This window comes from Callorhinchus milii, unplaced genomic scaffold (genome assembly GCF_018977255.1).
Source record: "Callorhinchus milii isolate IMCB2004 unplaced genomic scaffold, IMCB_Cmil_1.0 Scaffold1, whole genome shotgun sequence".
Taxonomy (NCBI): domain Eukaryota; kingdom Metazoa; phylum Chordata; class Chondrichthyes; order Chimaeriformes; family Callorhinchidae; genus Callorhinchus; species Callorhinchus milii.
In genome coordinates, this window is record NW_024704742.1 from 85,059,672 (window position 1) to 85,085,453 (window position 25,782).

A 25,782-nucleotide genomic window follows, 5' to 3' on the forward strand; every position below is an offset into this window, starting at 1 on the left:
AATCCCATCAACTATTAAGGAAAACTTTCTTTAAGAACATAAGAAATAGGAACAGGAATAGGCCCTTCGAGCCTGTCCCGCCATTTAATAAGATCGTGGCTGATCTTCTAACCTCATTCCATTTACCTGCCCTATCCCCATATCCTTTAATCCCTTTAGTTTTTAAAAATCTATCAATCTCAGGGAGAGATGGGGACAAAGGAAGAGAGCTCCGGTGCACGTTATTCAGGGAAGAGAGCTCTGGTGTACGTTAGCTGAGACTTAGCTGAGTGGATGACAGAACACATGTAGAAAAATAACTTTTATTTTGTCTCGCATTTCACCCACTATAGCGTGATAAGTTTATCTCTCCCCTCCCCAACCACCCCCAGTGACACAACCACTAAAATACTGCACAGTAAAACCGTGTTCCTAGAACCTGTACCTCAACAACATCAAACAACAAACTGCATTTATACAGCAGTTTGCAGTCAAAGAGACACAAAGTTACACACAAATTTATATTTATATAGCGCCTTTCATGTCAGTTTTCATCAACCATTTATCTCATCCAGCCTTGAACTCTGCTGACCAACAATGGACCTTCAGCCTGATCAGCAAGTTTGTTTATAACCAAAGGTTCCTCTGTAGGTATCCAATTTGTTATATATTTACTGAGAAAACCAAAACAAGTATGAATTTAGAACTTTTGAAAGAAACATTTATAATAAGAAGAATCCTTGCATTTGATAAAGCGCCTTATCAAGTCTTCAAGATTCTCAAAGCTCTTCACAGAATATACTGTAAAGTGAATTGACTGTATATTTGTGGGCGAAACGTGGCAGCCAATTGTGCACAGCAGTGTCCCACAAACAGTCGTGGATTGAGTGACCAAATTATTATTGTTTTTTTTAAAAGATTATTATTTCTGTAGGCTTTACATTCATATTAAATGGGGTTAAAATACGCAAGTGAGTAATTCAACCTCCATAAGATAAAGCTTTAGGTAACTATATTGTGATTTTTTTGATTGTACTGTAATGCATTATTTGCTTTTCTGTTTGATTAAAATAAGGTTTATATGATAAAACCTAAAAGGTATGTATATACATCATTTTTTTTAAAAAAAACTATGAAAACAAGAAATTCTGTATTGATCTATTTACTTGTAGGAATGTTTCCCTTATATATCATTCCGACGAAAGTCATAGCTCTGCTTCAAAGCCCTCTATCCAGAAGAGGGCGAACTATTCCCACTTTAGTAAAACATTTGAAAGTGACTTCCTATTACAAAACTGTGTTAAACCAAGTTGGTGTACAGAGGATAACGTGATGAGCCCCGAATTAGGTGAAGTATTGCAATAGTATAAGTTATATTAAGGAAGTTTAATATTTCCACTTTGTGTTGCAAACCATATTTAAGCATCTTCTTGTGTTTGAGAAAGAAACAATGAGTGTGTGTGTGTGTGTGTGAGTGTGTGTGTGTGTGTGGGGGGGGGGGGGGGCTCTTGTTGATGTGTCCGTGACATTGCACTGAGCACCAGCTGTGGCTGCTGGCAGTGAGGACACTGCCCAGATGTGGACGAGTGCGCGCAGGCGCAGAGAGAGACGGACGCTGTCGGATGAAGTCCCGCTTCCTCACCCTCTCAGGTGCCGGGTGAGGTGCGCAGGCGCGGAAGGTGTACGTGTGCGAGCGGGACGGACACAAAGAGACACAGAGGAAGGGGGCGCTATTTGCTGCCGCACCGCCCCCCCCCCCCTCGCGAGCGGTGAAGCTGACTTCCGGTGTTGATACGAACGCTCTGTGCGGTCCGTCCGGCTGCGTCTTCAGTTCCGCTCAGGAGAATAACGCGAAGGCTCCAAGACACCGAGCGAGCGATTGGCCGCCGGAGCGAGCGGGCGGGCGGGCGGGTGGCCGGCCAGGCAGCGTCAGAGCCCGCGGTACCGACCGACCGACCGACATACACCAGCGGCTCCCGGACACGGCGGCCGGGCCGGGCCGGACCGGGGGTCAGCCAGTCCGGAGCGGGGATTATAAAGACGGAGTGAGGGCGGCGCAGCGCGTTCCCATGGAGGAGCAGGTGGGTGTGGGTTTCTTCACCAGCTGTCTCCCGGGGGGTGGCCGGGCCGGGCTGGGCCGGGCTGGGCTGGGCTGGGCCGGGTTGGGGGCTCTGGCTGTTGGCGCACCCGCGCCCTCTCTCTGATCTCCGTGTGTGTGTGTGTGTGTGTGTGGGGTGTGATTGCGCGGAGTCTGCGCACTGTCGCCGCCGCCTGTCTGCTCGAGCGCCGACCGTTACCCCCCGCGAGACAATGAGACACAATAAGGGTGACAGCGCTCAGCTCAGTGTGTGCCAGTGAGAGGGTACCCACTGTACACAGTGTGTGAGAGGGTACCCACAGTGTGTGAGAGGGTACCCACAGTGTGTGAGAGGGTACCCACAGTGTGTGAGAGGGTACCCACAGTACACAGTGTGTGAGAGGGTACCCACTGTACACAGTGTGTGAGAGGGTACCCACAGTACACAGTGTGTGAGAGGGTACCCACAGTACACAGTGTGTGTGAGAGTACCCACAGCACACAGTGTGTGAGAGGGTACCCACTGTACACAGTGTGTGAGAGGGTACCCACAGTACACAGTGTGTGTGAGAGTACCCACAGCACACAGTGTGTGAGAGGGTACCCACAGTACACAGTGTGTGAGAGTACCCACAGTACACAGTGTGTGTGAGAGTACCCACAGTACACAGTGTGTGAGAGGGTACCCACAGTACACAGTGTGTGAGAGGGTACCCACAGTACACAGTGTGTGAGAGGGTACCCACAGCACACAGTGTGTGAGAGGGTACCCACAGCACACAGTGTGTGAGAGGGTACCCACAGCACACAGTGTGTGAGAGGGTACCCACAGCACACAGTGTGTGAGAGGGTACCCACAGTACACAGTGTGAGAGGGTACCCACAGTACACAGTGTGTGAGAGTACCCACAGCACACAGTGTGTGAGAGGGTACCCACTGTACACAGTGTGTGAGAGGGTACCCACAGCACACAGTGTGTTAGAGGGTACCCACAGCACACAGTGTGTGAGAGGGTACCCACAGTACACAGTGTGTGAGAGTACCCACAGCACACAGTGTGTGAGAGGGTACCCACAGCACACAGTGTGTGAGAGGGTACCCACAGCACACAGTGTGTGAGAGGGTACCCACAGCACACAGTGTGTGAGAGGGTACCCACAGCACACAGTGTGTGAGAGTACCCACAGCACACAGTGTGTGAGAGTACCCACAGCACACAGTGTGTGAGAGGGTACCCACTGTACACAGTGTGTGAGAGGGTACCCACAGCACACAGTGTGTGAGAGGGTACCCACAGTACACAGTGTGTGAGAGGGTACCCACAGTACACAGTGTGTGAGAGGGTACCCACAGTACACAGTGTGTGAGAGGGTACCCACAGCACACAGTGTGTGAGAGGGTACCCACAGCACACAGTGTGTGAGAGGGTACCCACAGCACACAGTGTGTGAGAGGGTACCCACAGTACACAGTGTGTGAGAGGGTACCCACAGTACACAGTGTGTGAGAGTACCCACAGTACACAGTGTGTGAGAGTACCCACTGTACACAGTGTGTGAGAGGGTACCCACAGTACACAGTGTGTGAGAGTACCCACAGTACACAGTGTGTGAGAGGGTACCCACAGTACACAGTGTGTGAGAGGGTACCCACTGTACACAGTGTGTGAGAGGGTACCCACTGTACACAGTGTGTGAGAGGGTACCCACAGTACACAGTGTGTGAGAGTACCCACAGTACACAGTGTGTGAGAGGGTACCCACAGTACACAGTGTGTGAGAGGGTACCCACAGTACACAGTGTGTGTGAGAGTACCCACAGTACACAGTGTGTGAGAGTACCCACAGTACACAGTGTGTGTGAGCGTACCCACAGTACACAGTGTGTGTGAGAGTACCCACAGTACACAGTGTGTGAGAGAGTCCCCACAGTACACAGTGTGTGTGAGAGAGTCCCCACAGTGTGTGTGAGAGAGTCCCCACAGTGTGTGTGAGAGAGTCCCCACAGTGTGTGTGAGAGAGTCCCCACAGTGTGTGTGAGAGAGTCCCCACAGTGTGTGAGAGAGAGTCCCCACAGTGTGTGAGAGAGAGTCCCCACAGTGTGTGTGAGAGAGAGAGAGTCCCCACAGTGTGTGTGTGAGAGAGAGTCCCCACAGTGTGTGTGTGTGTGAGAGAGTCCCCACAGTGTGTGTGTGAGAGAGAGAGTCCCCACAGTGTGTGTGTGAGAGAGAGAGTCAGTGTGTGTGTGAGAGAGAGAGTCCCCACAGTGTGTGTGTGAGAGAGAGTCCCCACAGTGTGTGTGTGTGAGAGAGAGAGTCCCCACAGTGTGTGTGAGAGAGAGTCCCCACAGTGTGTGTGTGAGAGAGAGTCCCCACAGTGTGTGTGTGAGAGAGAGTCCCCACAATGTGTGTGTGTGAGAGAGAGTCCCCACAGTGTGTGTGTGAGAGAGAGTCCCCACAGTGTGTGTGTGTGTGAGAGAGAGTCCCCACAGTGTGTGTGTGTGAGAGAGAGTCCCCACAGTGTGTGAATGTGAGGATACCCACAGTACGCAGTGCGTGAATGTGAGAGTCCCCGCAGTACACAGCGTGAGAGAGAGTCCCCGCAGTACACAGCGTGAGAGAGAGTCCCCACAGTACACAGCGTGAGAGAGAGTCCCCGCAGTACACAGCGTGTGAGAGAGAGTCCCCGCAGTACACAGCGTGTGAGAGAGAGTCCCCGCAGTACACAGCGTGTGAGAGAGAGTCCCCGCAGTACACAGCGTGTGAGAGAGAGTCCCCGCAGTACACAGCGTGTGAGAGAGAGTCCCCGCAGTACACAGCGTGAATGTGAGAGTCCCCGCAGTACACAGCGTGAGAGAGAGTCCCCGCAGTACACAGCGTGAGAGAGAGTCCCCACAGTACACAGCGTGAGAGAGAGTCCCCGCAGTACACAGCGTGTGAGAGAGAGTCCCCGCAGTACACAGCGTGTGAGAGAGAGTCCCCGCAGTACACAGCGTGTGAGAGAGAGTCCCCGCAGTACACAGCGTGTGAGAGAGAGTCCCCGCAGTACACAGCGTGTGAGAGAGAGTCCCCGCAGTACACAGCGTGTGAGAGAGAGTCCCCGCAGTACACAGCGTGTGAGAGAGAGTCCCGCAGTACACAGCGTGTGAGAGAGAGTCCCCGCAGTACACAGCGTGTGAGAGAGAGTCCCCGCAGTACACAGCGTGTGAGAGAGAGTCCCCGCAGTACACAGCGTGTGAGAGAGAGTCCCCGCAGTACACAGCGTGTGAGAGAGAGTCCCCGCAGTACACAGCGTGTGAGAGAGAGTCCCCGCAGTACACAGCGTGTGAGAGAGAGTCCCGCAGTACACAGCGTGTGAGAGAGAGCCCCGCAGTACACAGCATGAGAGAGAGTCCCCGCAGTACACAGCGTGTGAGAGAGAGTCCCCGCAGTACACAGCGTGTGAGAGAGAGTCCCCGCAGTACACAGCGTGTGAGAGAGAGTCCCCGCAGTACACAGCGTGTGAGAGAGAGTCCCCGCAGTACACAGCGTGTGAGAGAGAGTCCCCGCAGTACACAGCGTGTGAGAGAGAGTCCCGCAGTACACAGCGTGTGAGAGAGAGCCCCGCAGTACACAGCGTGAGAGAGAGTCCCCGCAGTACACAGCGTGTGAGAGAGAGTCCCCGCAGTACACAGCGTGTGAGAGAGAGCCCCGCAGTACACAGCGTGTGAGAGAGTCCCCACAGTACACAGCGTGTGAGAGAGAGTCCCCACAGTGTGTGAATGTGAGGGTCCCCACAGTACACAGCGCGTGCGTGTGAGGGTACCCACAGTGCACAGAGTGTGTGTGTGAGAGAGTTCCCACAGTACACAGTGCGTGTGTGTGAGGGTACCCACAGTACATGGGTGAGAGGGTACCCACAGTACGTGTGTGTGAGGGTACCCACAGTACACAGTGCGTGGGTGAGAGGGTACCCACAGTACACAGTGGTGGGTGAGAGGGTACCCACAGTACACAGTGCGTGCGTGTGAGGGTACCCACAGTACACAGTGTGTGAGAGCAGCACATAAACACTGTATATGTGCGAGAGAGAGCAATGCACACGCCCAGTGTGTTTGTGTTTTGCTCTGGGACTCTACCCTGCGTGAGGGGTGCTATATAAATGCAAGTTATTGTTGTTGTGTGTGAGAACAACACACAGATTCAGTGTGAGAGCAACCACAATACATACACAGTGTGAGAGAGCCAACACACAAACCGTGTATGAGAGCAACACACAAATACAGTATGTGTGAGAGATCAACCACAGTACACAGTGTGGTAGAGAGAGAGCAACCACAATACAACTACAACAACAAAATTGCATTTGTACAGTGCCTTTCACGTCGGGAGGACGTCCCAAGGCATTGGACAATGTACAGCATTTCAGACAAAAGCTGAGGTCAGTGGGGGAGAGGGGAGGGGGTGGTCGGCATGGTCAAAGAGGAGGGTCTTGAGGCGGGACTTGAAGGAGGCTAAGGAGGGGGTGAGGCAGAGTGACTGGGGGATGGAATTCCAGAGGTTGAGGGCAGAGTGGCTGAAGGCTCTCCCGCCAATGGTGGGTCAGGGGACATGGAGCAGGCCAGAGCCGGCTTAGCGGAGGGAGCGGGCGGGTTGGTAGGGGGTTAGGAGGTCGCAGAGGTAGGATGGGGCGAGGCCATGGAGGGCTTTATAGGTGAAGACCAGGATATTGATCTGGATCCTCTGAAGGATAGGGAGCCAATGGAGTCGGGGGAGATGGGGTCACGGAGTTTGGTGCGGGAGGGGACACGGGCTGCAGAGTTCTGGATTATCTGCAGTCTGTGGAGGGAGGAGTTGGGAAGGCCGACACACACAATACACAGTGTGTGTGTGTGAGAGAGAGAGAGAGCAAACACAATACAGTGTGTGAGAGAGAACAACCACAATCCAGTGTGTGTGAGAGAGAGAGCAAACACAATACAGTGTGTGTGTGAGAGAGAGAGAGCAACCATAATACAGTGTGTGAGAGAGAGAACAACCACAATCCAGTGTGTGTGAGAGAGAGAGTAACCACAATACACAGTGTGTGAGAGAGCAACAAACAAGCACAGAGTAACCACAATACACAAACACAGTGTGCGAGAGAGAGCAACCACAGCACACAGTATGAGAGTGAGCAATATACAAAAACAGTGTGAGAAAGCAGCACAGTGTGAAATCAATACACAGTGAGAGAGAACGCAACCCATGTGAGAGAGCAACTATAACACACAGTTTGTGTGTGAGAGGAAGCCACAAACTCAGTTTGTGAAAGCAACTATAACTGTGTTTGTGTATTGCTCGCTCTCATACTGTGTGCTGTGGTTGCTCGACTATGCAAACTCACTGCTTGTCGGCCTCCCCGACTCCTCCCTCCATAGGCTTCAGATCATCCAGAACTCTGCAGCCCGTGTCCTCTCCCGCACTAGGCTCCGGGACCCTATCACCCCCATCCTCGCCCGACTCCACTGGCTTTCCATTACACAGAGGATACAGTTCAAGATCCTGGTCCTCACTTTCAAAGCCCTCCATGGTCTTGCTCACCCCCTACCTCTTCAACCTCCTAACCCCCCACCACCCTGTTCGCATCCTCCTCTCAGTAGGATCCAGCATGCTTCGCATCCCCCGCCTTGCTCGCCCCACTATCGGCGGGCGGGCCTTCTGCCACTCTGCCCCCACCATCTAGAACTCCATCCCCTGTCCCTCTGTCTCGCCCCCTCCCTTGCCACTTTCAAGACCCACCTCAACACCCTCCTCTTCGACCATGCTTTCGATCTCCCTGCTAACCCCACTGCCCTCCACCCTCCCTCACCCTGATCCTCAGCTCGGGTCCATAACTCTGTCTGTCCAACGCCTTGGGACATCCGTGAAAGGTGCTATACAAATGTATGGGAGCAATACACAGAGTGACAGAGAACAACAACACACAAGTGTGAGAGAGCAATGTGCAGAGTGACAGAGCAATCACAACACAGAGTGAGAGAGCAACATGTATATCAAATGCAAGCATTATTATTATTTTATTATAGTGTATGTGAGCTACCATAACGCACACCCACAGTGTGAGACAACCACAACACAGTGAGAGCAACAAGCAGAGTGATAGTGCAATCACACACACACGGAGAGTGAGAGAGTAACCATAATACACACACCACAACAGACACAGTGAGAGCAACCACAAAACCAAAACAGAGTGGAAGAGCAAGGCAGAAACACAGTGTGACTAACAATGTGACAGCAACACACAGTGTGAAAGCACAACACATACACAGTGTGAGTAACCACAACACACCCACTGAGTGCAACCACATCATCAACACCTGTATCCCATCCCGCCTCACTCTCTCCAGGAGCCTCCCAACCTCTCTCTGCCAGAGCCCTTCACCACCCCCCACCCCCCCCTCTCGCTCTTTCATCCCCCCTGACCCTCTCTCAGTTCTCCCCCTCCATCGCCCCATCCTCCTATTCTCTTTGGCTATCACCTCTTTCCTATGGCTTCTAATCCTCCCCTTTTCTCTCCAGCCCTAACCCATTTCTCTCTCCTAATCTAAGATCACACCCTGTCACAAATTCATATATTCACATACATGTGAGGAAATGCAAAATGTATACATGTGAGAAAATATACTTTATGTACTCTTAATGGAGAAAGCCGTCTACAGTTTATTCTTTAGATTTGATATACTGTATAATGTGCCTAAATTCCATTATAGATAATACAACACGTTTGGCTGGGTGTTTGTCTTTTTTAGCTTGCTAAAACTCACCAGCTTATTTTAGATACCTGCACTTTTTAAGTCAACTTATGATTTATGAGCTTTGCCATATTATCCGACCGAAACATTGGGCAAGTTTCCTTACTCTACTCACCTCTGTTTACCTCGCAGTAAGTAGGAACCTGATTGTTAGTCAAATGGCAGATCGTCTTTCCAGGTGTAATAATTCCTTTTAAAAACAGAAAGTGTCACTCAATCCACAACTGTTTGTGGGACACTGCTGTGTGCAATTGGCTGCTGGGTTTCGCCCACAAAATTTATAGTAAATCCACTTTACGGTACATTCTGTGAAGTGCTTTAAGAAATCTAGAAAATGTGATACCGACTGGTATGATTCCAGATTTGAGTGCTGAATTAGCTAGTTTCACTTGCGGCAGAGGAGATGGGATGACGCTGTGGGCCTCAACCCCATGAAGTTAGAAGGGAAGGGGGAAGACAATCAGCCAATGCAATAAAGTGCTGTCGTCCCGTCTCCCCTCCCCCCAAGTGTGCATGGATGTTGGGTGACACAGAAGAAAAAAATGCAAAACGTATTTATGTAATCGTAGCTCTGACCACTCCGTATAGCGTGTACTGTGGGAAGTGGTTACAAAGTCTAAATGAATTGGAGCTCTGCTACTCTTAACCATCATGAATCTGCGAACAGTATAAAACAATAGACTGGCGTATTCATTGTGATCAAGGAGAGGAAGCCTGCAATCTTGTTTCTTTTCGGAAACCAAATGCATTGAATTCCTGTTGTTATCAGCAGTGTACGATGGCACTTGTAACATGCTCCTCGTCTTTCACTCCTCCCTCAATCCTCTAGTCATGCGTGGAACAGACAACATGGGTTGAAATTATCCTGTCAGAATTCTTGAAACTAATAAAACCTAATTTGTTGCATTTCTGCGCAGCATTTGTACAGCCACAGAAAGCCAAGTGGTCGAGATGGGCAGCATGATTATGAATTTTACATCTTGTCAGGCACTGGTTGACAGCCATAGCTCAGTGGCATTACTTACTAGTGATTCTGGTTGACACTTGACTGATCCATTTTAATTTAACAGAGGTGATGCAGAGTTTACAAGCTGCACACGAAACTCATTTTAGGGTAACAGGCAATGCATGCTGTGAATGTCATAATAGCACCCTCACATAAAACCATGAGATTTAATTTTATACTTAACTATGATTTGACTCAACTGCTTTAGTATTTATTTTTGTAAATCCCGCCACCATCAAGAATGATAGAGGTACGCTGCTGTTATTGAAACTGCTTTTTCTTGTTTCTTGTGCTCCTACTGGACTTCAACCTTGCCTTTTACCATAGAATATGGCATCTTGAAGCGCTTTGAGACGTCTTGAAGACCTGATAAGGCACTATGCAAGGATTATTATTATTATTATTTTCTTCAACACCATTATTGTTCCCTGTCATACTGTCTCATTCTTTATTTGCTTTCGTGTTCACTGTTGCACTGATGACAGGCAGCCCAGCCAGCCTGGTTCATTGGTAGGACTTGTTGCATATCATCACCAGGGCCAAGGACACTTCCAACTCAGCTCCTGTTAACCTTGCAAGCCTAGGGTGAAACAGGTAGAGGAGTCCTAGCTGGACAAGCAGCCGGAAACCTTGTCAGATACTACTTTCAATGGCAACTTATGCAATTTTAGCTGGTGAAATCCAGCAGTCCCCCAACGTATACTGTAGGCCTTTGCTCTTGTCGGCCTGTGCCTAATTTTCTCCGAAATTAGGTAAGCAGGATATGTCCCTCCAAGGAGAGAGAGCACATTCCATTCCAATACACATGAATTTCTATGTCCTGATGGGAGGCATAGAACTCGTATTTGGTTTGGATGCTCTTTTAAGCACAGTGGTGGGTTTCCTCATGTGTCAAGGTACCTGGCTGACCCCCAAAAATCCATCCTTCCAATCTTGACCTGTGTTTGGAGGAACTAGATGGATTTTTTTAACACACATAGGGCAACTCCAATATAAGAGTTTGCTTATAAAGCAGAGGAACAGCACCTGGTATGAAGCAGCCATGTTTATACATACACATGTACACACATATAACAGAAGGGTAAACGTTGGGTCCTGAGACCAATTTAAGATGACAAATTAAGAGTATTGAGATGTATTGACTTAAGTGTGATTGTTTTCTCCCCCCACCACTTGGTGCCAAGTAACTTTGGCAACAAAACAGACCTGAGCAGCTCTAAAGCTGACGCTCAGCTTGTGAAATGTGTTGATAGTATGGGGGGGGGAGGAAACGTTTTACATTCTAGAAAACATTCTTTGTATGTTATGTTAATCTTACAGGAAGGAATTCCAATATATTACCCAGATCAACTGGTGCTTCTGTTTAGTAGTGCCAAGGATAACATGCTGAGCAGCGTCGCCAAATATACCACATGCCTGCCTCTTCAACAAGTAGTGCTCATATCTTTTTTTTCTTTGTGCAACCGAGAATTAATATCTTGAACATGAAGCTACAGGCAATGTAGGGAAATATTAATCTGCTTATATCTACTATTGAAGATGAGGGCTGGCTGTGGAACAGTGTATCTATCTCTTATTTGAAAAGCGCTGTATAAGTATTAATTATTATTACATCGAGTATAGTCTAGATGTCAATCTATTGCGAGACTGATGCTGTCCATTGAAACCCACCCTCAGTATTCTTACAGGGCTTATTAATTGCATTGCTATTGCATTGCTCCAGCTGTATTGCTATTAGGAACAGGGAAACTGATTTAACTTGCCAATTCCAAACTCACATCCTGCACTGAAGATACAGGTGTAGGGATCTAGTAGTTACCATCAGTGTTAACAACTCCCACCAAGGCAGAAGTGGTGAGAGGGAACCCGCCAGAGAGTCCACGTTGCCTGCTGCTGACAATGGAACCTCAGAATGGCGGTGCAGTGCCACTGCTCAGGTTAATGGTGAAGACAAGTTAAACAGCTTCATTATTTGGTTCAGACATTGTTAGGGAAATGAGTCCCACATTAGAAATAATGTTTCTTTGGGGAATGGGGCCCACATTGGAAATTACAGTACCTTAAAATGTGGAATATGAACCTTGATAAACAGGGGACAAGCAATCTAATAATACTCTAACACCTCTATTGATTTTGTGGAATGTACACTTTGGGACCAGGAACATGGACCACAATGGTCTTTTCTACTCTTACACATTCCTGTGTTCTGACTGCTGTTGGGAAAACATGAAAAAATGTACTTTAGCCATTAACTAGAATGAACCTGTCAGGTCAGCCGAAGGTTTAATCCTTTCATTTTTACCAGGAAATAGTATTTAAAATGTACTTCATGCAGACTGACTCTTGCAGTTATTTCCTTATATCCTCTCACTCTGCGTATTGTGCTTAATGGCCAGTATCTTGCGTAGCTGCTATGGCTAACCTGCCATGTCTCTGCTTGGTGTAGAGGCAAGCGACTGATGCTGATGTGTCATTGAATGAACACTTGGCTGAAGCAATGAAGGTACTCTATTCATGTATGCTCCACCTTAGGACAGAAAGATATTGAGCGACTCAGAATCCTACAGCACAGAAGGAGGCCATTCGGCCCATTGTGCCTGTGCCTACTCTTTGAAAGAGCTCGCTTTTTCATCATAGCCTTGCAATTTTTTTTATTTTCCAGTTCTCCTTGAAAGTTATTATTGAATCTGCTTCCACCACCCTTTCAGACAGTGAATCAGGTCATAACAATTCACTGCGTTTATATAAAAAAACATTCTCCCCATTGGTTCTTTGACTCAATCAGCTTTGTTTTAAACTTGATGAGAAATTGAGCAAATATTGACTATGATTATTCTGTGGGAAAGTTAGTGCTTTGCTATGGAAATTGAGTATCTTTAGACTTACAAAAGCTGCTCACTGGAAGTATTCCATAACATTGTTTTTTCCCCTTACTCCTCTAACTTTCCTGACAGATAGTTCCTATCGTATGTCTTGACATTGTTGGTATAAAGGAACGGCTGGAATGGAACTAACCACTCTGCTGAGCCTGACGTAAGGTGCGGCCAGACTGGAATTATGGTTAACTTAGACTGTGTCACTATGGTGACAGACACGCACCGACCGGGAAAGGATTCTCTTGGTTTGAGAGTGCTGGTGGCGGTTGTTGAGTCCACTGTAGTTTGAGAGCACCGATACCAAACATTGAATTATTCAGTCAGTGGAGTCTTTAGGTGATTTCCCTTTCTGCTTGAACATCTGAACTTCGAGTGGGAGGTCTGCTCTTGTGGATTGTGGCAAAGGCGGCTCTGCTTTCCTGTATGTCTGAACCTTTATGATGACAATGCGCTGTTTCTCGTACTTCCCTAATCACAACACCAGCACCAAACGTCTTCCTATCTTACATCCCATATTGAAAGTTCAGCATGTGAGCCCATTTTACAACTTTGCATAACTACCTTCTCACAGATGTGACTGTCAATACATACAATGTGACAATGAATATATAAACCAATTATTATGAGAACATTATTGCACACCTCGGTCGGAATAACAACGCATTCAGCTGACAGCTGCATAAACCTCTGATTGTCCAGCGCTCTGGGACGTCTTCCTGATGTGAAGGGCCCTATACAAGTATAATTTGTTGTTGTTGAATACAGTTCAAACAAACCTTGTTTTGTTACATTCTGTACACCATCAGCTCTACCTTACAGCAACAATAAGCGGGATTATATTTCACAACAAGGTACTGTAAAAATGCAAGTTTTTTTTTGCCTGTGCGGTTTCTCTTCATATGTGAACCCTGGACTGTGAATGTCATACTGTTATTTGTCCATGGAGAGGAACACAACAAGCTTGATCCTGTCCCTGCTCTAGATAAGGACAGATACTTTTCAGCAGGGGTTTCCTCAATGGTGATTTAGGAGGGGAGTCTGGCTCAATTTTTCTTTCTCGGCTTCTCAGCAAGAATCAGTGTAGCGAAAGTACTGTTGTGATCACTGTGAGCAACTGAGAATAATAGCAAAATAATAATAATCCTTGCATTTGATATAGCGCTTTGAGACATCTCGAAGACATGAATATACTCTAAAGTGAATTGATTTTATATTTTGTGGGTGAAACGCAGCAGTCAAATTGCGCACAGAGGTGTCCCACGAACAGTCGTGGATTGAGTGACCGATTTATTATTATTTTTTTGAAGGAATCATAACAACCGGGTTCCTACTTACTGCTAGGTAAACAGAAGCATGTGGAGCAAAGAAACTTGCCCAACATTTCGCCCTCCCGGAAATCAAACCCAGGTCTCTTACCTGCGAGGCGAGTGCTCTAACCACTGAGCTTCAGGACAATTATTTGTAATAGCAGCTGGGTTTTCAACATTTCCAGAGTCTCTCCTGGTGTCCAGGCCAACATTCCCCCAAATAAAATTGTTCATTCACTTATGGTTGTTTGTGGGCAATGCTGTGTGCAAATTGGCTGCCGCACATTCGCAAAATAAGCATAGTTACACCACTTTACAATATATCTTGTGAGGCTTATTGCGACGTCTTGACGTGAGTCCCTCCGCCTCGCCCCCTCCCTTGCCTCCTGCAAGACCCATCTCAAGACCCTCCTTTTCGACCGTTCTTTCAATCACCCCGCTTTCCCCCTGCCCTCCACCCTCCTCAATCCCGCCCACCAGCTCGGGTCCGAAACACTGACTGTCCAGCGCCTTGGGACATCCTCCTGACATGAAAGGTGCTTTACAATGTAATTTTGTTGTTGTTGTGATAAGGCGCTGTATCAAACGCTAGGATTATTACATTATCACCTAATTAATGGAACCAGGTCAATATGATACATTACCATACCATATAACACATTCAGCCTCTCGGGCATCAAGGGAGCTCTGTAAGAAAGATGTTTTTATTATAGAAATAGGAAAAATATAATAAATATAACTATTTTTATACCGCCTTGTACTGCTTTACACAAACTGCTCAGAGACCTTCACAGGAAAATACTATCCAGTATAAGTGACTTTTTATAGATAGAAGTAGGGGTCATTGGTGCACAGCGAAGGGGCAGGAATGAGGTGAATGACAAATTTACCTGGAGGATTGTTGGCCAGAACAGTATCTGAGGGATGGGATTTTTGACAGCTCTGCGCACTGTGCTGAAGTTTGAACCTGGTCCACAAAATCAAGTTTCGCAGTGGGACAATCTTGATTCAGAGATGAGAACGTTAGGCTGACACAGTGTAGCAACCTAGCAACGCTATACCTTATAAAGTCAAACATTCTTGGAAATCATTATCTCAACTGCAAAAATAGATATATAATAATCCTTGTATTTTATATAACGCCTTATCTCGTCATTGAGATATCTCTCAAAGCTTCACAGGAAATGCTGTAAAGTGGATTGACTGTATTTTGCGGGCAGAATGTTATGCATGATTCATTTTTTTTATTGTGACTTTTTTGAAAAACTTTTTTTGAGCTTTGAAAAATAGTACCCTGCAGTGAAGAGATTATGAGATAATGACTTAAAAGGTTGACCAGGTCTTTGCAGATCATTCTGAGAAATAATTAATCCCATCAAAATGTTTGTTTCTTGGACAATGACTGTAGTGTCCTGAAATGTTCCTCAAATCCCAGATGAGAAATGACTTGGAACAGGAAGTAATGTGAACTGGATAGGGTCATGCATACAATGACAAAGACATTTCAGGTCCTGTGCCACATAACTGGTCTTCAGTTTCTATTAATCTTTAATAAGTGGAATTTCACTTGTTGTGTTAATCTGGGTTTTGATTTAGTATTGATAAAGTGGTGCCAAATACCTTCAGGTCCTATGTTATTGTATTGTTTCATAACCTGATTTCCCCTAAGCGTGGCCTCCACTACTCTCAGCACATTTGCCAGACAACAGCAAGAAAGCTTAAAAAGCGAGTGTTAATATTTGAAAACAAATTAGACATTTGAGTACAGTAAACATACACCAGCATATGTCTGGCAGAGAGTTTAAAGCAGTAATTTGATCCGTGGTTTCTTTTGATCATATGCCAAGTTTTTGGTCTCATGGTTTCTGACTTTGCACACAGCGCTTGGCTGAATTATTGCCTTGTAACACACTACCAGCCATCTATTATCCCCGTGAAGAAGGTCTGGCATTATTAAATGATGCGGTAGGTACAGTCAATTAAATCTATACTCCCAGACAGAGGCTGTGAAGCAGAAACAGTTGAATTTTGTTTGGGTTTTATTCTACCGAGGCTTCTAAAGTGGAGCTGCTTGTAAATCCAGATAATTGGAAACTTTAATGGAATTTTAAAGAATATGCTTACATTGGAAGAGAGCCTCGTTTTAACTTTGGTTGACATTAACTTAAAGCTTGATCTGTGGTTGATGTGGAGAGGTGAAGAAGCAAAGATTCTCTGAAACTTTTTTGTATTTAAAAATAAACTTTTCTAAAAACAATTAATTAATAAACAAGTCTATTTATGAACCTATAAGGTGCTAATTTTCAGTGAGATGAATGTATTAATTAAAAACATCCCAGTGTTGTTTTTGATATCCCAACTCACACTTTAAGAATCCTCTCAGTTTCACAGAGTGCTAATTAAATTCTTTACCTTTTTTGCCCCCTGGACCACAATTAACAGGTTTAGAAATCACTACGCATTTGTTTCGTGCCTCTGTCTCATGAGCTGTGACTCATGGGCAGAGAGATATGGGCTATATGAGCGTACAGAAACCTGAGCCATGGAATGAAATGACCATACCCTGTAGAGGCTTACTGAGTAGTTTTAAATTGTATCTGGTAGAGTATCAATGCACTTTCAACTGCAGATACCCAATACCGCTGCCACCTGCCAGGTCCGACAAGTGGCATCTGATATCATTACATTCCTAATTCAGACCTCTGAAAATGAGCAGTGCACTCGAGGAGCACTACTGAAAAATAAATAACAGCAATATTTCACTGCCATTTCGACTCTCAGGAAAACAATGCTATTGTAAAAGCCATTTTTTACTTTGTGATTTTATGGATTTTTATTCTCTTTGCTCATGTGGGAACACGGCCAATGGAGATGATCCATTTTGACTTCCAAACCGTGGATTCTGATGCTCCAACAGAGGTGAAGACTGTACATTTGGTTTTAAAAATGTATATCTTGCTGGGATAAGTCAGCCGATTCAATGTCTGGATTGGGAACTGCAGAATCTTAGCCCATTGGTACAATCATTCTGGTGCGATCTTTCTGAATGTTGTTTCACTTTGTGTTCGTTGATATGTAGAATAGGAGAGAGAAAGAGAATGAAGTTACTGAGATATATAATTTACTGCCTCCCTCCCAGTAGCCGTTTCTCAGGGCTGGGCATCTTAGATGTATTATAGAGCCTTTTACCCCCAGAAAGTTTCAGAAACCCAACTTCATTACATGACCAATCCTATCAAAAGAGACATTTGACTGAGGTGATGCTCTTGATCCTAGGAATCTAGGTTGTTATAAGAAATAGTTTTTTAAGTTGTACTCAATATCAATAATTAATTATACTGATTGTGGTACAGGAACAATAAACGTTTCCCTATTATAGTCAGTGCAAACTTGTATAACTTCACAATGGCTGATATTTAAGTGAGGATTTGTGGAATCTATGTGACAGTGTTTCGCAATTAATTTCTCCACTTTAGAGATACCGATTGCAGCCCCAACCCAGACCAGTTCCTTCATCGGCAGAATTATTCTAGAAATCTAATATCTGTCATGATGAGATAAAAAGTCTCCTGAAATCGTGTTCCGCAAATCAAACGTAATGACAAAAGTTCAGATATTTATTATCTTTCATCCGGACGATGCAATGGGCCGTTCATATTTTTATTTAATTGAATATTACACAGTTAAATGTTGAAGGATTGGCTTATTGCCCCCTCTCCCAATCCAGTCATAAAAGTTTTTAAGTTTGAAAGTACTGTAGTTTTCACAGTACTTTCAAACTCATGTAGTTCCCCACCACATACAATTTTTTTTCTCAAGAGTAATTTTGATTTCTGTGAACAAGCGTTAACCTATTTGAGATATGAAAGTAGTTAATGTTTTGTTTCTCTATTTATAAGACCGGTAGATAACCATGCGAATGCTAGTTGTGTAAACTGATGTTAGGTTTTGGTCAGGCGTGAGAAGAGGCTTTGCGCTTTTGAAACTGACTAGAACATTTTCACATTACACATGCATCTCACCTACGAGGCTGATTTGTCACCCGTGACTGCTGAATGCTTTGACAAGTAAGTGGAGAGATTTTTCCCGAGTTAGAGTGCTATGTTCTGTCCCTAACACATCATTTTAAAAATAATTTGAGGAGAGGGTGTCAAAGACCAGAGTTTAGAGATGTAAACCATTGTTTGGTATGACAGGAATTCTACCACAGATAACAGTCTAATTCTGTTCTCAATACATGATTTGTATTGTCGGCCTTGGTTATTCATCTTTTTGTGAAACAGATGTATATAATTCGTTTGTGAATTTGCAACATGGGAATTGCTCATTGTCTGACCACTTCAATGAACAGGGTTATTTTGTTTGCCAATTTTCTTTCTTTTGAAGTCATTGGTCCCATCTGTGCTGTGTTCAGAAATTGGAGCAATGCAGTGCTAGTCTTAGCCTTAAATTGGCCTTCGTATCCCTGAGCTACAAAGCTGATATTGCAGCCATGGTTTCTCACTCTTGTGCGTGGTTTAATGCTCCCTGCCATACTCCATGGACTGCCAACATTTGCTGTCTCAGCTTGAATAAGAAGTAATAATAAATTGGCTTAATTGATCACACTTTTGTCTCTGAATCAAGAGTTTGTGTGTTCAAGACCCATGTCAGGACTTGGAGTTCACAGGCTGTACTGGGAGCGCGCTGCATTGTCAGAAATACCGTCTTTTGGTGAGATGTTAAGCCAAGACCTTTGTCTCTTCGTGCAGATGTTAAAGATCCCACAACACAATTTGAAAAGAGAAGTGTTTTAGTGTCCTTTCATGGCTCTTTGTGAAACAACAAATTTGCTGCTGAATTATCTACAAATACACAGTGACTACACTTTCCTTTGCGACATTTTGATATTATAAGCACTGCATAAATGCAAGGAATATTATAGGGAAGAAGGATGAAGGCAGCTGTGCTTTGAACCCATGTTTTGTTTAAGTAAATCAGTCAGTAACATTTTAGTTTGTGGGCATAACAAGATCTATATCCTTTGCACAAGGCATTGTTTTGTCAGTTTAAGTTCTCAACAAATCTGATATGATTGCATCACCTTTATGAAAAATAAAATTCAAAGATTATTTTTGTATGTTTTGTGTATCCCCGTCTGCTTGTATTTCACATTGTATTGGTACCCAGAGATATTGAAGTAGAGTAATTTGCAAAGTTACAGAAAGTGACCGCGGCAAGGTTTTATAACTGACTTACTTCAAGGTCCTTGCAGATTTATCAAGAGCTATATAAACTGTTCCAGCCCTGACCTTTTTGAATTTGGATTCAGTCCAAACTTCACACTGGATTTGGCTCTGATACAGAAAATGTAAATTGCAATGAGTTCTGTACAAATGAAACATAACTCGGCAGCTCATGTATATCATATAGATTTGGTCAATATTAGCTGCTGTGTTTTATTATCCCCATTGTTTTATTTGTGTTATAAACCCATTAAAGTAGGCAAGATATAAAGGGTCATTTCTGTACAGTGTTGGATAGGTACAAATACTTTCTGTGAGTTGTGCAGGCACCTGTTTATTTGCAGCTCTTTAATATGTTTGAGTGCACATGCCTCAGTAACAGTCTGTCAGTGTGGAGGGAGTAGTGGAGGGAAGCTGTCAGAAGGTAACAAGAGCAGTCTTGGGGATTAGGGACAGTGGGCAATATTACTAGAAAATGACTTGGTCTTTTAATGGTCTTTTACATTCTTGTGCATTTCCACGTGCCTGGATTCCCCTTCTCTCTGAAGTGCTTGGGGTCTACTCACTATGACATTCAGTCAGTCACAAGCAACATTAGGCATCTGGCGGTGAGCATCTGCATCTCCGTGCGTTGTACAAAGAGGCCGCTCACCATATGCAAGAGGTCAAGGGCCATATTACATGTGGCCCCCTCTACTATCATTGATTATTGATTGAGAGTAAGATTTGGTGGAATATCTTGCTCCAATATCTGATCTACATGTGTTAGTAATGTTTGACAAATTGTCTTGCATTAAAACAATCAGTGTCTACCCAATTTGATATTTTTCTTGAAAGATATCTGGAGGGTCTGGTCCTGACCACACCACAGTTAACTGTTGTTTTCATTGATTAGATGGGCAGTGCATTCAGTGAAACATTGGAGTAAGATGGGATCTGATCTATTCAGGATGAAATATGTCACCCAGAAATTTACTGGACCATTAAAAGATGCAACACTGAACAGGTTTTACTTTAGTTAGCTAATTTTGTTTTAACGAATGATCGGATGGTTGATTACCAAATAAGAAGAACTAAGGATAATAATCCTTGCATTTGATATAGCACCTTATATCTTCAAGACATCTCAAAGCGCTTCACAGAATATACTGTAAAGTGAATTGACTCTATATTTTGTGGGCGAAACTTGTGAGGATCTAAGAGCAGTACCTCAACTGCCTTCAAACGTTTGATGGTTGGATAGTGCCGAATCATTTGTGAGATACTTCACTGTCGAGTGATCCATAAAATGGTGCACATCATCACAGAACAAGGTTTCATCTCCATATAAGACTTTGGTCATTCACTTCATGGCTGTTTGTGGGACACTGTTGTCTGCAAATTGGCTGTTGCGTTCTCCTACGAAATATAGTCACTCCATTTTACAGTGTGTCCTGTGAAGGGCTTTGAGGCATCCTCTGGACATGAAATATCAAATACAATAACTATTATTATTGCCCTCCTATCCATGTACTGTCAGAGGTTTGAACTCTGTGTTCTTGCAGACTTCGGCCTTTGCCAGAAGTGTTTGCTTGTCTGAGAATGAGATATTATTTGAGTGGAATCCTGACAAATGGACAGATGCAGCTTAAGACACTTCATACTTGCAGCAGGGCTTGTATCCTCTCCAGCTAAAAATAGCCAAATCTTTCCACCACAGCTCATTTAATTATTCATTCAGCAAAATGATTCAAAAGAACACTTACTGCACTCAGAATGAATATTCTGCAGAGAAATTATTAGACTTCAAAAACTGTATTGCTGTCTGTTAGTGATATGTGGGTGGGCTGTATATTCAAAGTTCAAAAACTCACAAACGCTGTTTGAGACATCCTTCTGACGTGAAAGGCATTATATAAATGTAAAATTGTGTTTGTATTGACAAAAACTGCCTTGCCCCTGGATCAAGTATCGTTTGGCAATTGCTGGAACAGTTGGATCAGGTACATTGGCTGATGGCACTTTGGAAGCAGTTTAATAGAGTTCCGAATATATCTCTGGAACCAATGTAACTTTTAGTTTAACCTGCGTTACATTGTGGATGTTGTTGAGCTTTAGGTTGCAGTGGCCACATAGCATGCTGATAGTGTTTAGGCATGAAGAATAACCACTTGAGCTTTGTCACAAGATATTTGAAGGTAACCAGCAATCGTGAAACAATGCCCAGCACGAGTCAGCTCCTTCATGTGAGGGGAGAAAGAAAAAATGAAAGATACTGGAAGAACTCTTGTTATTTTCAGAATCATTTGTTATTGAAATATTCAGTGCTTGAATTTTACAGTTGCATTTACAGTCTAATGACGAGATAGTTGTAATTCTTGTGGATAGAAGCTGCAAAATATTTTGTACTCCAAGAAAGATTCAATTCAAAGATTCAATTTCCTTTTTTGCTTTTTGATATTCGATACTTAGAATTGTACAGTGGTGTCGATGTAATTACTGGAAATTTGTTCATTAAATGGCGTTTGGCAAAATTCTCATTTTCAAAAAGATATAAAATGGCCGATTTGTTTTCCAAATCAAACAATTCCTAAGATTTGGAAAGGTTGTGGGCTAAAACTGTAGTAATTCCTTTCTAAGTACTATAATGAGACAAATATAAAGCTGGTTCTTTTATATGCCGTGTAGTATGGAAAAATACAGAGCACAAAAGAAAACGTGGTTTTACAATAGGATGTGTAATTGAAGTTTCACTACAGGGCTTTTATGTTTTTTTAAAAAGAACATTTTCTATGTACAATAAAGGATGTGGATGAACTTGTTGCAAGTCAGTTATACAAATCAAGAGGCTCAGACAATGGCACTAACCGGTAGTGCAAACTGAGCAGTTTGTGCCAACTAATTCCTGAGATTTTCAGGCACTTGCCTTGCGCTCACACCCTGCTTGTTTATTGCAGAATAGGGGAATGTATCAATTGTCTCCAGTTACTAAAAGATTGGCACTTACTTAACAAACCAGTATCCGACTTTTCAAATGGTGTGTGTTAATGAGCATAGGTTGGGCTCATTAAGTTATCAATGACTTGGTGTATTCCCCGTCCCCACCAACGCCATGGATGGAAGTTGCCACCACTGACTCAATGAGTTAAATGGCCTTCTTTTGTGTTGTACAACTCTGATTCTCCAGTTAAATCTGCTCTTAGATACAAAAGACTTGCTATGCAACATTTGGGAAAAATCCTGACTTCTGTCTGTACATTTCAATAGTTTTCTAATCTCTTTTAATGGGGGTTTCCTCATGCAAATTAAAGTTGTAATTAAGTAAAATGATTAGCATGTAATCAGTGGGTAATACACATTTATATCCACATCAGATGGTTTCAGTTGAACCATGTAAATCGAGACATCAATACAGCTTTTGAATGCGGTAAATTACAGTGCCCAAACCTGGCTTTCAATACCATGTACAAAAAACACGTTACCAAAAGTCTGACTGGAGTGATTGTTAGAAGCTGGTAATTATTTAACTGCCACATGTAAATAGATCCATAACAAGATTTCATTTCTGTACATACACCCATCAAGAAGTTACAATTTCTCTATGTTATGCAAATTGTGATTAATCTTTGTTTTAAAAACCCTACACAGAAAAAAAGCCCCCCCCGGCATTTCACTATATGTGTAAGAGTATTTCCCTTTTCGATTTTAATGGACACAGATCAGTGGCCAAAGGGCCAAGTACTGAAGAATGAATAAACCATTTGTAAAAGCTGCAAGGAAATGAATAGGAAGCACAGCACTTATCCCCTTGAAACAATTAGAGGTTATTGAGTGGGTGATGAGTGACTTGCATCTGACTTCACCCTGTACACACATCTGAGTGAAAATGAGATAAAACTAAATCTGTAAAGATTCATTCTAGCCTGAGAATGAATGACCTTAGTACTGTGGTCTATTTGTTTTCATAAGAATTTCTCATTCCACTCGGATTTTATTTATGTAACCTCTGCAAAGCATTTGTTGGAATTTGGTATTTTGTTGGCAAATAAAGGGTTAAATATGTTTTTTAAAAGTTCACAACATAAAACATAGTTTTCAGTTTCATAGCAAAATAAAATGCTCACTGCATTTTAATGGTACCATAGTTAAAAAAATGTACCTTAAACAAGAACAGTTAAGCCTTGTAGTTCAGACTTGCTGTGTAGCAGTCTGTAATATATTTCAGTCCATCCAAAATACAGCAGGAAGCAATGTATCCAAAGAGCTGCCTTGTTTTATGGTGAGATTGCAGGCAAGATTCTCGAGTGTGATTTGTTCAAATGCAGCCCCGTGACCAAGAATAGTTTTCCTGTTGCCTGCTTACTGAGAGAGAGCTTACAGTGAGTAAGATCTGAGAGCTATCAAAGAAGATCACAGATCATTGTGATGGATTTTACAGAGTACAAACTGCAAAGACTGCAGTGAACTACATCTCTCAAATAATACTGTACCAGGGGCAAATGATACGACTTTGAATCTAAATGTGTGGTGGACAGAGTATATCTGTCTACTTGGGTGTTTATATGTACCTGTGAAGAGTTATTATCAAAACCAGCCAGTGATTATTAACTGTTTAAAAAAAGTCTATTTATGTAACTGCTTGTTTTTACTGTCATGTGTGATTTTCCACAAGGATTCTTGGAGAAGCAGCTCTGGTATTTGGGATTTAGTTCCATGCTTAACTTTAGTAACTTTTGTGTGATAAATAACCCACTGATTTATCTTGTTTTGTTTATTTTCTAGGAAATTGACTATTAAAAGGAATAAAAGCCCAGCAAGATGGAAGACTGCCTTCACACATGTTCAGAAAACCTGTCCAAACTGGTCAGCTGGGCTCACAGTCATGGGACTATATGCAGTCTCATTCCAAACCTGAAACACTTGTTGACTGAAGGGGCCCATGGAAACCTGACAGCTATGTGGGGCTGCAGTGCAGGCCATGCTTATCACTGGCCGCTGACTGCTACCTGCCGGGCTGGGTCCCAGGATCGGGTATGCTATCAGGACAGTAGGAGTTTTAACTCTGATAGTCCCAGCATAATAGCAGTGTCCTCCGAGGCTCATCAAAGCCCAGGGGAGAGATTTGTAAGCAGACTCTCAAAGGGAAAGGCAGAGTGTACCAGGAATTTGGATTCCTGTGAGTTTTCATACAGTGAACCCTCCGAGGTTGATGAGAATGTGGAGTACGAGGACGATATGTTCGATATGGTGTGTGAGTCCTCAGTGACTGATGAAGACAGCGATTACGAATCTCGGCTAGAGCATCAAAGAAACTCACGGAAAAGGCGAGAAGCAGGGCCTTCACTGTTACCCAATTCTCCGAACCTGGTTATTGAAAACAGTAATGACGTCATTGTCAAAAAGATCAAGCAAGAGAGACCTGAAGATTACTATATTGTGGCGAATGCAGAAATTGCTGTAGATAGTAATGGCTCTTCAATCGCATTGACACCAAAGCCAAAAACACAGCCAAAGTCTGGGCCAGCTTCTTATTTGGGGCCTACCAAGTCTTCAGCCCTTCTTCCTGCTGCCCATATGGCTGAACAGACTGATTCACAAGGTATTTCTGTCATTCCACCAACAATCTCCAGGGCAGTAAGCACAAAATCTGGCCGGAGTTCGATAGTGTCACATAACCAGTTGAGTGGGCAGGGAGCCGGCCAGCAGTTAGTTCTTCAGATGCCAGTCAGCAGCTCTGGAGGCAACCAGCAGATCAATATTCCGTTATCAGCTCTGCAGCTTCCCGGTCAAGAGGATCAGGATACTTCAGAAGACCTGGATATACAAATGATAAAGACAGGGTCTTCCAGGGAAGCATCTCTGTCTCCACCCATCAGTGCAGAACCTGAAGTCAGCTCCAGTCAGCAGCAGTCCAGTCTGCTTCAAGTGCTGGCCAAAGATGCCAGTGCACAATCAACAGCAACAGGTAAGACGGTCTTTAACAGGGGAAAAAAACTTCTCTTGTAACAGATTATTTGACTGTTGAATTTTCAACATGTGCACTCACGCAAACCTATTACTGCAACTGTAAAATGTGTGTGTGGGTGGGGGGCAGTTTGTTTTATTTTTTCTAGGATTCATTTGGAATCTAAGATTCGAAGATATTGGTTTCAAATGAAAATAAGAACAGTTGAAATCAGATATATCCACTTATTTTGGTTCAGACAGAGGTAGTTGAGTCCCCTTGCACCCTAGATGGTTGAGGCCACTCCCCCAGGGTATTGGAGCCCGCTCCCCCAGGTAGTTAATCGTTCATTGCTATGATAAAGCTAACTATATTTAGTTAGATTTGTTCATGAGGAGATAGATCATTTTTAAAGGCGTTGTCATCAATTTTTGGAAGTGCCCAGAAATTTATTATGACACCCAAGAAATATTGCTAATCTTTTACCACACATTTTCCAATTCCCCTGTTGTTTTTGTGGGTTGAGGCAAGAGGAAGGAGAGCTTGGATAACACAATTATGCAAGTGTACACAAGTGACCTTCAAGGATGACTACGACAAGTCCAAAGCTAATA

The 25,782-nt window shown here is 44.0% G+C and overlaps 1 protein-coding gene across 2 annotated transcripts in view; it reads left to right on the forward strand.

The window, feature by feature from the left end:
• The first annotated feature begins 1,985 nt into the window (after positions 1-1,985).
• LOC103187135 (uncharacterized protein KIAA1958) overlaps positions 1,986-25,782 on the forward strand; it is a 70,848-nt gene continuing 47,051 nt past the window's right edge. For both annotated transcript variants that reach the window (XM_042332642.1, XM_042332641.1), the window contains exons 1-2: positions 1,986-2,060; positions 24,007-25,189. In XM_042332642.1, coding sequence (XP_042188576.1) covers positions 24,043-25,189 — 1,147 coding nt within the window. In that variant the 5' untranslated portion in view covers positions 1,986-2,060; positions 24,007-24,042. The remainder of the gene's footprint in view (positions 2,061-24,006; positions 25,190-25,782) is intronic.